The sequence below is a fragment of the Sceloporus undulatus genome, chromosome 4 (assembly GCF_019175285.1).
Source record: "Sceloporus undulatus isolate JIND9_A2432 ecotype Alabama chromosome 4, SceUnd_v1.1, whole genome shotgun sequence".
Classification (NCBI taxonomy): domain Eukaryota; kingdom Metazoa; phylum Chordata; class Lepidosauria; order Squamata; family Phrynosomatidae; genus Sceloporus; species Sceloporus undulatus.
In genome coordinates, this window is record NC_056525.1 from 115,189,947 (window position 1) to 115,200,725 (window position 10,779).

Here is a 10,779-nt window from a genome sequence, read left to right on the forward strand (position 1 = left end):
GAGCGGCCTTGACCTACAAAGCGCACCTCTCTAGCCCTCCTCTCTATGGTCGGATCATTTTCACCATAAGAGGGCGGAAGGAAGGAGCGGCCTTGCCGACCTCCAAGCGCGCTCTCTAGCATCTCCTCTCTATGGTTGATCCATTTTCACACAAGAGAGCGGAAGGAAGGGAGCGGCCTTGCCGACCTCCAAGCGCGCTCCTCTCTAGCCTCTCCTCCTATCGATTGTCGGATTCCATTTTCACCATAGAGAGGGCGGAAGGAAGGGAGCGTCCGGCCGCGAGGGCTGTCGGGAAGGCGCGGCGTGCCTACCGCCTGAGTCTGTCTGTGAGCGTCCTTCGGGCAGAGGCTCCTTCTCCTCCTCCTCCTCCTCCTGAGGCGCCATGGCGGGAGGCGGCGGCAGCGCCGGAGAGTGGTGCCTCATGGAGAGTGACCCGGGCGTCTTCACGGAGCTCATCAAGGGCTTCGGTGAGGCGAGGGATCCCTGGTGTCTTGGGTCGCACTCTTTTGTGGCTCCACGCTGTGGAATTCTGGGAGTTGGAGTTTATTGTGGGGCCCAGAGCCCACAACAAGCTCCAACTCCCAGAATTCCATAGCAGAGAGCCAGACAAAGACATCTCTGTTGTCTTCTTGTGATGTGGCTGAAGTATGACAGACTCGGATGTTGTTATCCACGGGTGGGGGATCTGGGAACCGAACCCCAGCGGATGACAAGGGTCCGCTTAGCTGTAGTGTAAATGGGAAGCATTACTTGCACACAGCTTCTGCAAGTGTCATACATAATGTCTGGATACGTGCCTCTGCAAAAGTGTCATATAGATCAGAGCCCAAAGATATAGCTGTGTTAGTCTGCAGAATCAGTACATAGACTCACTGAAGGGAAGAAATCGGCAGCATGGGCTTTCCTACTTCCTCAGATGTGAAGCCTATGAAAGCTCTGGCTGCCAATGTCTTTCTTTCAGTTAGTCTCAAAGGAGCTGCAAGATCTCTCTGCGTCTCACAGAGATCTAATTGGAACTAATTTTTTAGGGCCGATACTCACATATATTAACTTTGCGCCATTTAATGTGTGATGCGATATGAAGTGGGTGACCCCAGGCAACCTATTCCTCTCTGTCTGGTCTGCCTTTATGGTTTGCTATAGTATAGAGAAATATATTCATCTGTGTTTCTTGGAGGAATAAACAAAAATCTTGTTTTAATTATGATATTATTACTATTATTGTTGAGCGTTATACTATTGGGAGTGATAGCAGACTTTCCCATGCAATCAAAAAAACAAAAACAATAAATAAATAAATAAATAAATCATGCTCAAAACTCTGCAGCATAAACTTCAACCATACATGGAAGAGAAATCCCAGAGGTGCAAGCAGGATTCAGGAAAGGAAGGGGCACTAGGGACCACATTGAAAACATACGATGGCTAATGGAGTTATGGATAGCTTTCAAAGACATGAGAGTGCTACTACATTTGATAATGCGATGAGAAACCTGTATTGAGAACAAGAGACTATTGCCAGAATGTGGAGAAACAGAATAGTTCCTAATAGGCAAAGGGATGCATTTTATCACCCTACTTATTCATCTTCAGTGCAAAGAATAGCATATGAAGAGCAGGTTTAAACTCAGAAAGAGGGAAAGTGAAGATAGGAGGAAGGAACATCGACGGTCTTAAGATATGAGGATGACACCGTGTCATTAGCGGAAAACATTGTATACTTGGAATGATTATTAAGAAAGGTCAAAGGAGAAAGTGCAAAGGCAGGCTTACTTCTGAACATAAACAAAAATGACGACGACAGAGAATCTATACAAATTCAACCTAGACAACAAGGAAATCAAAATAGTTAAAGGGTTTCAATACCTTGGATCAATCACTGAACAGTATGGAGACCGCTGTTAAGAAGACTTGAAATGGGAAGGGCAGCTATGAAAGAATTAGACAAGATCGGAAAGAATAAAGACTAAAGTTAGAATTGCTCAAGCCTTTGTATTCCCTATGACTATGTACGGCTGTGAAAGCTGGACAGTGAAAGAAGCAGATATGAAGATAATTAATTCATTGGAGATGTGATGCTGGAGAAGAGTGCTGAGGATACTGTGGCAGTAGAAATTAATAATCAGTATTGAGTTCATAAGAGTATATGAAGGTAGCAAGAAAATGTGCCCTTAGAAGGAATTTGGGGCCTCAGCTAGGAATGCTGGGAAAGGATTTTTCAACTTGATGGGTTAAAAATACAAGATGACATTTTTGAAGGATGTCTGCGCCTGAAGCCTATGTTTAAGTCTAAATAACTGATGATAAGGGATGGACAGCTTGATACAAGGCTGGTACAGAGGGGCCTTTTTACTAATAACAAAACTGATAAGGGGAGAGTGGAAAGCAACTGTGAGGGTCTAAAATCTACCTTGGTTGTATTTTAACGTATTCATGAATCTGTACGCTGATTGCAAGAAAGTCTGTATGTTTAAACTTTTTCTGTATCCAATGAGAATTGCTTGAGTGGATCCTTTGTCTGTTTACCTCTAAAAGATGTAGTTTTTCCTTTACTAAGGGCTCTCAGCATCTTATCAGATCGCTAGTTCTGGCTGTGTGTTTGCCGGCAACTAAACATAGCTCTGTTTCATGGATCTGGGTCTCCTCCTGTTTGTCTTCACCTCCGGGTTGCAACTTAGAAAACCAGTTTTTAAAACAGTGCTTAGCTGCTTTTCTGCAACAATACTATGGACAGCAAAGAGAGAGAGAGAGAGACAAACAAATGGGTCCTAGAACAGATCAAGCCTGAAATCTCCCTGGAAGCCAATAGGATTAAAGTGGCTGTCGTAGTTTGGCTGCATCATGAGAAGACATGGCTCATTAGAAAAGGCAATATTGCTGGGAAAGACAGAAGTTAGTAGCAAGAGAGGAGGACCACATGCCAGATGGATGGACTCAATCAAGGAGGTCATGGACCTAAGCAGAGCAGTGGAAGATGGGGAAGTGTCTCATCCACAGGGTCTCCATGAGTTGGGGTCGACTCGGGGGTAGTTAACAACAGCAACAGTAAATTATAAGGAGAATAAGCAATAGAACTTGGTTATTAGATGCTGTTTGTTGTTATTCCCATTTTGCAACTAGGGAACCTGAATCATTGTACATGCTGCCACAGTACAGAGTAACTTCATCTGATATAATTTTTGCTTCGCTGCATTCACCAAGGCTCTTAATGCAAATTTGTTCATCGCTGCCAATTGTCAGGTGACATATTCTCCATGTAAAGTATATTTATTAGAATACTCTCCATTTCTTTAGTTTACTACTGGAATTAAAAAACAAATGGTTAAAAGTATCAACATTCATTTTGTTAACTGTTTCACTGGATTAACACTCGCAAAGCAACTAGGTATTTTAATTTTTTGTGCTCTCTTCAGATTGCAGGATCTCCCATAATAACTGAGATATTTATTTGGGGTGAATCAATTCTTTTAGTACCTCAAGGTGTTTTTCTGTGGGGCGAAACAGATGGGCAGGAAAACGTGGCTTGAAGCTGCCTTTTCTGAAGCCACATTGAAACCGCACTGCCGGCTCCCAAGGCAGCTGGAGTGCTCATGTCATGAGCGCATGATATGGCTTCAAGCCAGGAAGAAAGGAAAAAACCCTGCTTCTTTTTGAAAAGGCTTTTTTTGCATAAGGCGCCTAGAGGTCACTTTCCTGCTGGCTTCAAGGCATGTGTCATCTAAACACCACACCTTCAAGTCAGCCTGAAAGCACCTCTTTTCGTTTGTTTAGCCCCTATATTAATCTTTGCACAAATTTCATTGTAAACTGGATAAGATTTGGGGATATTCTCTAATGTATACTGTTCAGTTGCTCCCACAAACAGTTAGCCACATAGACCTTTGCTCCTTTGTCGGTTTATCATGCTCCTGACAGTAAAGAACTTCCTTGGTATGGTTTGTTTGCTACCAAAGAAAAAAGAAAAGACAAAATCCTGCAGTCTTTCTATGTTTTGTAGGGAGGTAAGAAACTAAAGATGCAAAGCTCATTGCTGCCAGAACACTATAAGTTAACCTACCACTGCTGCATGTGGGAATGATTGAACGGTGCATGCTAGGCAGCTCATGACAGGTCAGGGTTCCTCTGGAGCTTTGACTAGTTGTCATATGAAAGCACCCACTCACTGTGGGGCACTCTGTACTTAAGAAAATTTCTGTGCATTTAAACAAAAAGCATTTTGATTAGTTTTGAAATTTCTGCCTTTTCGTCTGTTTCTGCATTAAAACTAAGTTAATAAGCAATAATTTTCCATTCTTTTTCAGGTTGTAGAGGTGCTCAGGTAGAGGAAATATGGAGTTTGGAACCAGAGAACTTTGAAAAATTGAGGTACATTTATTGCTTCTAAGAATCTACTGCTATTTCTCCACTTCTTATCATCCCTAGAAATGTTCAAAGAACTACTGTATATACTCAGGTATAAGTCTAGGTTAAAAATTGACCCCCAAAAAACTGAGTCACCTTATCAGTGTAAGTACTGTACTTTAACTCATGTGTGTGTATCCATCTCTTGGTGAAAGACAAGACTTTAATCTGCCCTGGAAGCATTGACTCCCTTCTACTCTCTCATCCATTCAGCCTTTAATAAGCGTACAAATAGTTGTGCCTCCTGTAATTTTGTAAGTTCTTTGGCATTGTTTTCATTTGCTTCGACCTTTACATCTTTCATTATGTGCCCCTAAGTTTTACCCTTGACTTATACATGGGTCATATCAAAATCCATAATTTTGGCCTCAAAACCTGCCCTTGACTTATATATGAGGTCGACTTATAGTCGAGTATATACAGTTTTCTTTTTTAATGCAGAAATAATGCTGGTTTAGATCAGAATTTGCCTTCTGGAGGCAGAAGATCTTTGTATGCCTGTGAACTGGATTTAAAACACAATAAACTGATTTTTGAAGTTAAGTTACGAAATATTTCATATTTCAGTTGTTTAAATAGTTGAGGAAGCAATTTTCATAGATCCTCCTCTCGCTTTATAGTCATCTGTGTCCTTCCAAAACTCTATTACCAGTGTTTGGCAGCTACCATATCAATGAGGAAGTGTAGCTTCAGCAAATGTGGAAATTGGAATGTGTATGTGTGTGTGTGTATACATACTGTATGTACATACTCTTTTACATACATACATATATACGTACATATACACATACTCTTTTCTCCCAATTCTCTCCCATTAGAAACATTCTGAATAAAAGTGCCACTGGTGGGAAAAAAGTTCTGAATCAATTTCGTATTTTGTTACTTAACTGTTACATTATGGTCAGGAATGTGGATTGGAGTTATCTGCTATACCTGTTACAAAGTAGTGATTTACCATATATATTTCACCCCTTTTTGTGCTATTTTCTATGTGTAGGCCTGTTCATGGATTGATTTTTCTATTCAAATGGCAACCAGGAGAAGAACCAGCTGGCTCTGTTGTTCAGGATTCCAGATTAGATACAATATTTTTTGCTAAACAGGTACAGTAAATTTAAAGATTTTCTGTATACTTACTGTATATTCATTTTTTTAAATTAAGAATGGTTACACAAGTTGGGCTGGAAAGGTCAGATAAAATTACCTTAGGTAAGCACCACAGGTATATATTTGTGAATGCAAAATGTTTTTTGTGATTCTAGTGGAATAATGTTGTAATATGTAAAACTGTGCAGATTTATTCAAAGAAGGTCTCCTTTATCTCAATGCCATCAATCTCTACTTCAGTGGTCCTCAAACTTTTTCAGGCTACTGCCTCCTTTCCTCTTAGGTGACAACCCTAGTGCCCCCCTCATGCCTATTTCTTGATATTAGGTCTACTGTTTGTGCAGCAGCCACCCACCCAGTGGCATCTATCTCAGCTGCACACACTCACCACTACCTCCTCATCCACATCCTCACATGTGTGAATACAACAGAAGTAGAGGCCCACCTACTCGTCCATTTTGCCTGCACAGGTCTTACAGTGAAAGAAAGGCCAACTAGCAAGCTGCTCAGTTGCTGCTCCCAGTGCCAGTAGGAGTAAAGGGAGAAGCCAGTCAATCAACAGCCAAGGAGCTGGTTGAGCAGTGACCAAGAAACCTCATTACTGCACCAACCTTTGCTACAAGGCTGGAGCAAGCGAGAGGCTTCTCAGTCAATGTTCCACTGACTGCATGATCCCTTTGCACTCAGTCATTCTGGGATCAGCAACCAAGAGGCCTCTCACCTGTCCAGTCTTGCAGCAAAGGCCAGCATGGATGAGAGGGCTTTCGGTTGCTGCTCAGTTGCTGTTTGTAAGGAGAACAGGTGCAAAGGGAAAAGCTTCTCTCTGATGAGGAAGGACTCTCAGTGTTTCTTAGCTAGGGCAGAGAGTAGGACAGCCAGCTTCAAACTTTTCTCTCCAGTGAGGAAGAACTCTCAATCCAAGAGAGGTGAAGAATCACCCTTGGATACTCCTCCCCCTTCTTCCCCAGAGACATGACTTCCCCATACAGCTTCAAGTCATCCCCTCACCCACCCACTCACACATTGTTTCTTCTGCTACCTCTTCTCTTGGCCTGTCTGACAAAAGCAGGAGTAGTAGTGCAGCTCCAACCTGCCAGCCAAGTCCCAGCAAAGTTCACAAAATTTACGCAGGGTCTCAAATGTGAAAGCTTCCTTTTGCCACAGCTTCTTCCCCGCCACCATGTGCTCTAACTCCTCATCCTCACTAAAGGTTCTAAAGGCTGCTGGTTCCCCTTGCCTTTCTTGAGCATCAGTACTTTGACTGAAGGCCCATCCCCGCTGTACTCTTTTGCCTCACTGCCCCCCCCCCCCCCGTATGTTTCCTCTGCCCCCGGCATATTGTCCACTTTGATGATCACTGCTCTGGTTGAATATGCATCAGATTTGGCTGTAAGAAGATCTTCAGCAAATTTATGAGGAAGATTGTTTAATCTTCTGAAGCTGAGAATACACAGCTCTTCAAATACTTTGTATTTAGTGACTCTTGATGACAATTTTTAATACCTTTTTTCAAGAAATTAATAAGACTACTAGAAAGAAATCTTCCAGTCACTTAATCCAAATCAATGTACGTCTTACTTTTGTTTGATTTGCAAGAATAAATTGTTTTGAAGCGAGATAACATATAATATGTAATGTATTCTAGATTTCACTGTCGTTTGGAATAAAAACTTACATTTGTCCATTGTCAGGTGAGGCAGAGTGGGATTTGGGTTTTTTGTACAACTCAGTGGAAATTAAGGCAAAATAGCAGCATGATTTTCTGGCATAGTAAGAGCATCAAGGAATTTGGCAGCCATTATCTCTGTGACCTTCCACTAACAACTCCATCAACTGTTACAAGGAGATACATATTGCCTCTATTGCATTTCTCTTACAAGTGCTTTCTACAAGACCAGTATCTCCTCAGTGGAGCAAAAATCATCATTGTCTTTTCCTGGTTTTATTGTGTGCTTGGTCAAAATGTGTGAGAAACAAGGTCTGGAATTCTATTTGGTTATTCACAAAGAGAATAAACCTATTGAATCAATTGTTCAAAGTGGACCACACATAGGCAAATCCCATGGAATCAATGGGTCTAGTCTAGATGGGGCTAACAGTAGGATTCAGGCCATTTTTAAAAAACTTTACCTAAAACTCATGATGTATAACAAATTTGGGATTTTGTGAGAATGCATAAAAGAGAATATCCTGTCTCCTTGTTCAGCCCTGTTTATTAGATGACAGGCTTTCATCCTTTTCCCCCTTCTTCTCCTATTCTGAATTCTTTGAAGCAGCAGTTTCCAGGTAGAGAAGCCATTTGTAACAGAGTTGTAACAGTGAAATGTGTTGTTTCTTGATGGAGTTAGATTTTAAATCTTTGTCTAGATAACTACTGTACAAAAATGCCAAATTCAGACAACATTTTTTTCAGGTAGGACATTTTTTTCTGAGCAAAAATATCAAGATATTAAAAAAAATTAAATAACTTGGAACTAACTTTGTTTAAAAGGAATTATGCATGTTCCGATTCCTCAAGATAAAATAGTCACTATTTTGGGAACACTTTGCACTCCAGTGAGCTACTATGGCAGTTCTTGTATTTTGAAGAAAATTTCGGAAAGAAGGCTCTTCGGACTAGCAGTTCACAGAAAGCGACACCTGATGGCACCCAAAACCATGTTGTGAAAAGTGTTGTGCTAGGACTAGAGTGAATATGATAAAATAGGTTTTTGTATTCCTTTTAGTTCTTCTCCTCTTATATATATCTCCTAGGTGTTCTATTTATAATTCAGTAGGCTAAATTATGTCACTTTTTGTGGTAGTGTATATTGTTTTTGAGGTATCAGTTAAGATTCATTTCATATTTTTGAATTTGTTCCTCATCATTTCTCTTGAAAATCTTGTGCTTCTAATTTTTGTGTCATATATCAAACACACTGCTTTTCATGCCATCAAGGTCCCTCAGGGCAGTTTCCAATGACAGATGTTTGTGGAATGTTGTTTGTGCCATACATTGGCAATATTTCAAACTTTAAATTTAAATTTCAGATTGGGCACTGCTAGTCATGTCTTTGTGTTTCAAATATGAATTACTTAATTGGTTGCTTTAAGCTGTTCATAGTGGATTAAGATCTATTTGCCTGACCTTTTAGGAAGAATCTAACATGCCATCTAGGTGGTATTTGGGTCCAGTTTAATACTCTGATGTGGCATATCATATCTTTGCATTGTGAAATTTAAATATTGTTTATATGCACATACGTACAATTGGATCCATTGCCAGAACACTAATGAGCAGAGCAATAGTTCAGCGAAACAACAAATACTTGACATGCATGTCTTTTTGGGTTCACTCCCTGGGATAACTGTGTAAGGCTGGGAAAGACTCATTTGAATCTAAAGATATTCTGCCAGTGAGTGTAGACAGTGCTGCATTACATGGCCCAATTATTTTATTCTGATTGTAGCAGTTTCTGTTATTATTAATGAACAATCACCGATAATTAGCTTATTAATATTGTCTGGAATTTTTCAGTGTATCTGTGGCAAGCAAACTACAATGTAGTTAGCTTCATATCCACACTGGTAGAAATTTGGCCTCCCTGCTACTTATATACAATATGATCTTGTAATGTTATATATACAGAGAACTAAGCCCTATTAAGTTCATGTTGGACTTCTAGATAAGAATGCAACTTGAATTCTTATATTTTGTGGGAAACTGTTTTCCAGTCACTGAGCCTAGCTGGGTATAAAGACACTGACATCTACAATACACTAGCATTTTTAGGTCATTAAAATTGTTGGACTGGCATTCACATTTATGCATTTTTTGGTGTCTGTCCTTGATCAATGATAGAGTAGTAAGTAGAAATCAAACAAAGTAGAATAAAAATGGATCACATAAATACAGTTCTGACTACTCAGTATCTATGGTTTAGTTTGGTGTCTCCCCCCCCCCTTCTGAAGTAAGTCTCTTTCAGACTGTATTAACTGGTTTACAGTGTGCTATAGAGCATATGGGGCAATATTTTAAGTGTGTGCAGTTATGTTAGTATTTATATTTACATCTGTTTTAAAATGTTGTTGTCTATCACTAAGAAAGGAACAGGTTATAGAAAGATCTGTTAAACAGGGTAAAAGGTAGAGTGTTTTAAGAAAAGTGTAGCTTTGAGATTTGCAGTCTTTTACTTTGCTAATGTGGTTTATACTTGGCAGTAGGACCTTGTTCTTCTGCATTCTTATAATTCAGCATTGTCCTACTTTAATACCCTGGAATAAATAAAATTGAAAAATGTGCATATCTCTTCATTATCTCTTTTAAGACCTTCATTTTTCTTTGTAGGATATTTCTTGAAAGAGCTAGGTCACCTTTCATATTTGCTTTTCCTGATAATGATTGAAATAGTACCTTACTTTCTTTTATCATTTTAAAGTCATAGGTCCAAAATACACTGCAGAAATAATCCAGTGTGAGACTGGTTTAACTGCCCTGGCTCAGTGCTAGAGAATTCTGGGAACTGTAGTTTTGTGAGGCATTTAACCTTCTCTATCAGAGAGATCTGATGCCACAATAAACTACAATTGCCAGGATACCCTAGCATTGAGCCAGGACAGTTAAAACAGTCTCAAACTGAATAATTTCTGCCGTGTGTTTTGGACCATAATTTCACCTCTGAAAATCTTTTGATTATTCCCATTTACCTGGAGTATCTCCCAATGAACCTAGTGGGACTCATTTAGTAAACCTGAATAGAATTGCACTGTAAGGTAACTCTTAGTTAAAATGCATCTTAAAGCCTTCTGTATTTATTTATATCAAGCAATTAATAGGAAGCTGTTGTTTAGAAAGTCTGGGTTTGATGTTAAATCTTTTTTGTCAGTTTTCTTTTAAAGTAAGAAGAACTTTGCTTGTAACTCTTCAGGTAATAACTGAAGTAGTATTTTGGATCATAGCCTGTACTGTTGAAGAAGATTACAGCTATTTTCTACAAGAAATGCTGCTTAAGTAATGCTAACACAATAGCTTTTTGTTAACTATACTGAAGTATGGTCTGTGTATCTATAATGTCTTTCATGTTCAGGGTAATAGGTCAGCAGTTTTAATTTGTTTTCCAACTGAAAACCAAAGCATAAACCATTGTGTTTGTAGATGCACACATTTCCGCAGAGGATACAGAGGCAACATTATACATGTATGAAAGGTTTCTGTTATTCTTTTGTATCAACCTCTGTTGTCGCCTGCCTCAGTCCCCAAAAAAGGAAGTGGCGAAATACAAATAAATACAT

General features: G+C 39.7%; 1 protein-coding gene across 5 annotated transcripts in view; it reads left to right on the top strand.

Moving 5' to 3' along the window:
- The first annotated feature begins 266 nt into the window (after positions 1-266).
- The window catches only part of UCHL5 (ubiquitin C-terminal hydrolase L5), a 26,666-nt gene continuing 16,153 nt past the window's right edge, over positions 267-10,779 (top strand). For 2 of the 5 annotated variants that reach the window (XM_042465087.1, XM_042465090.1), the window contains exons 1-3: positions 268-467; positions 4,302-4,365; positions 5,399-5,504. In XM_042465087.1, coding sequence (XP_042321021.1) covers positions 383-467; positions 4,302-4,365; positions 5,399-5,504 — 255 coding nt within the window. In that variant the 5' untranslated portion in view covers positions 268-382. Of the gene's footprint in view, positions 468-4,301; positions 4,366-5,398; positions 5,505-10,779 lie in introns of all 5 variants that reach the window. The other 3 variants (XM_042465086.1, XM_042465088.1, XM_042465089.1) reach the window with 3 other exon arrangements.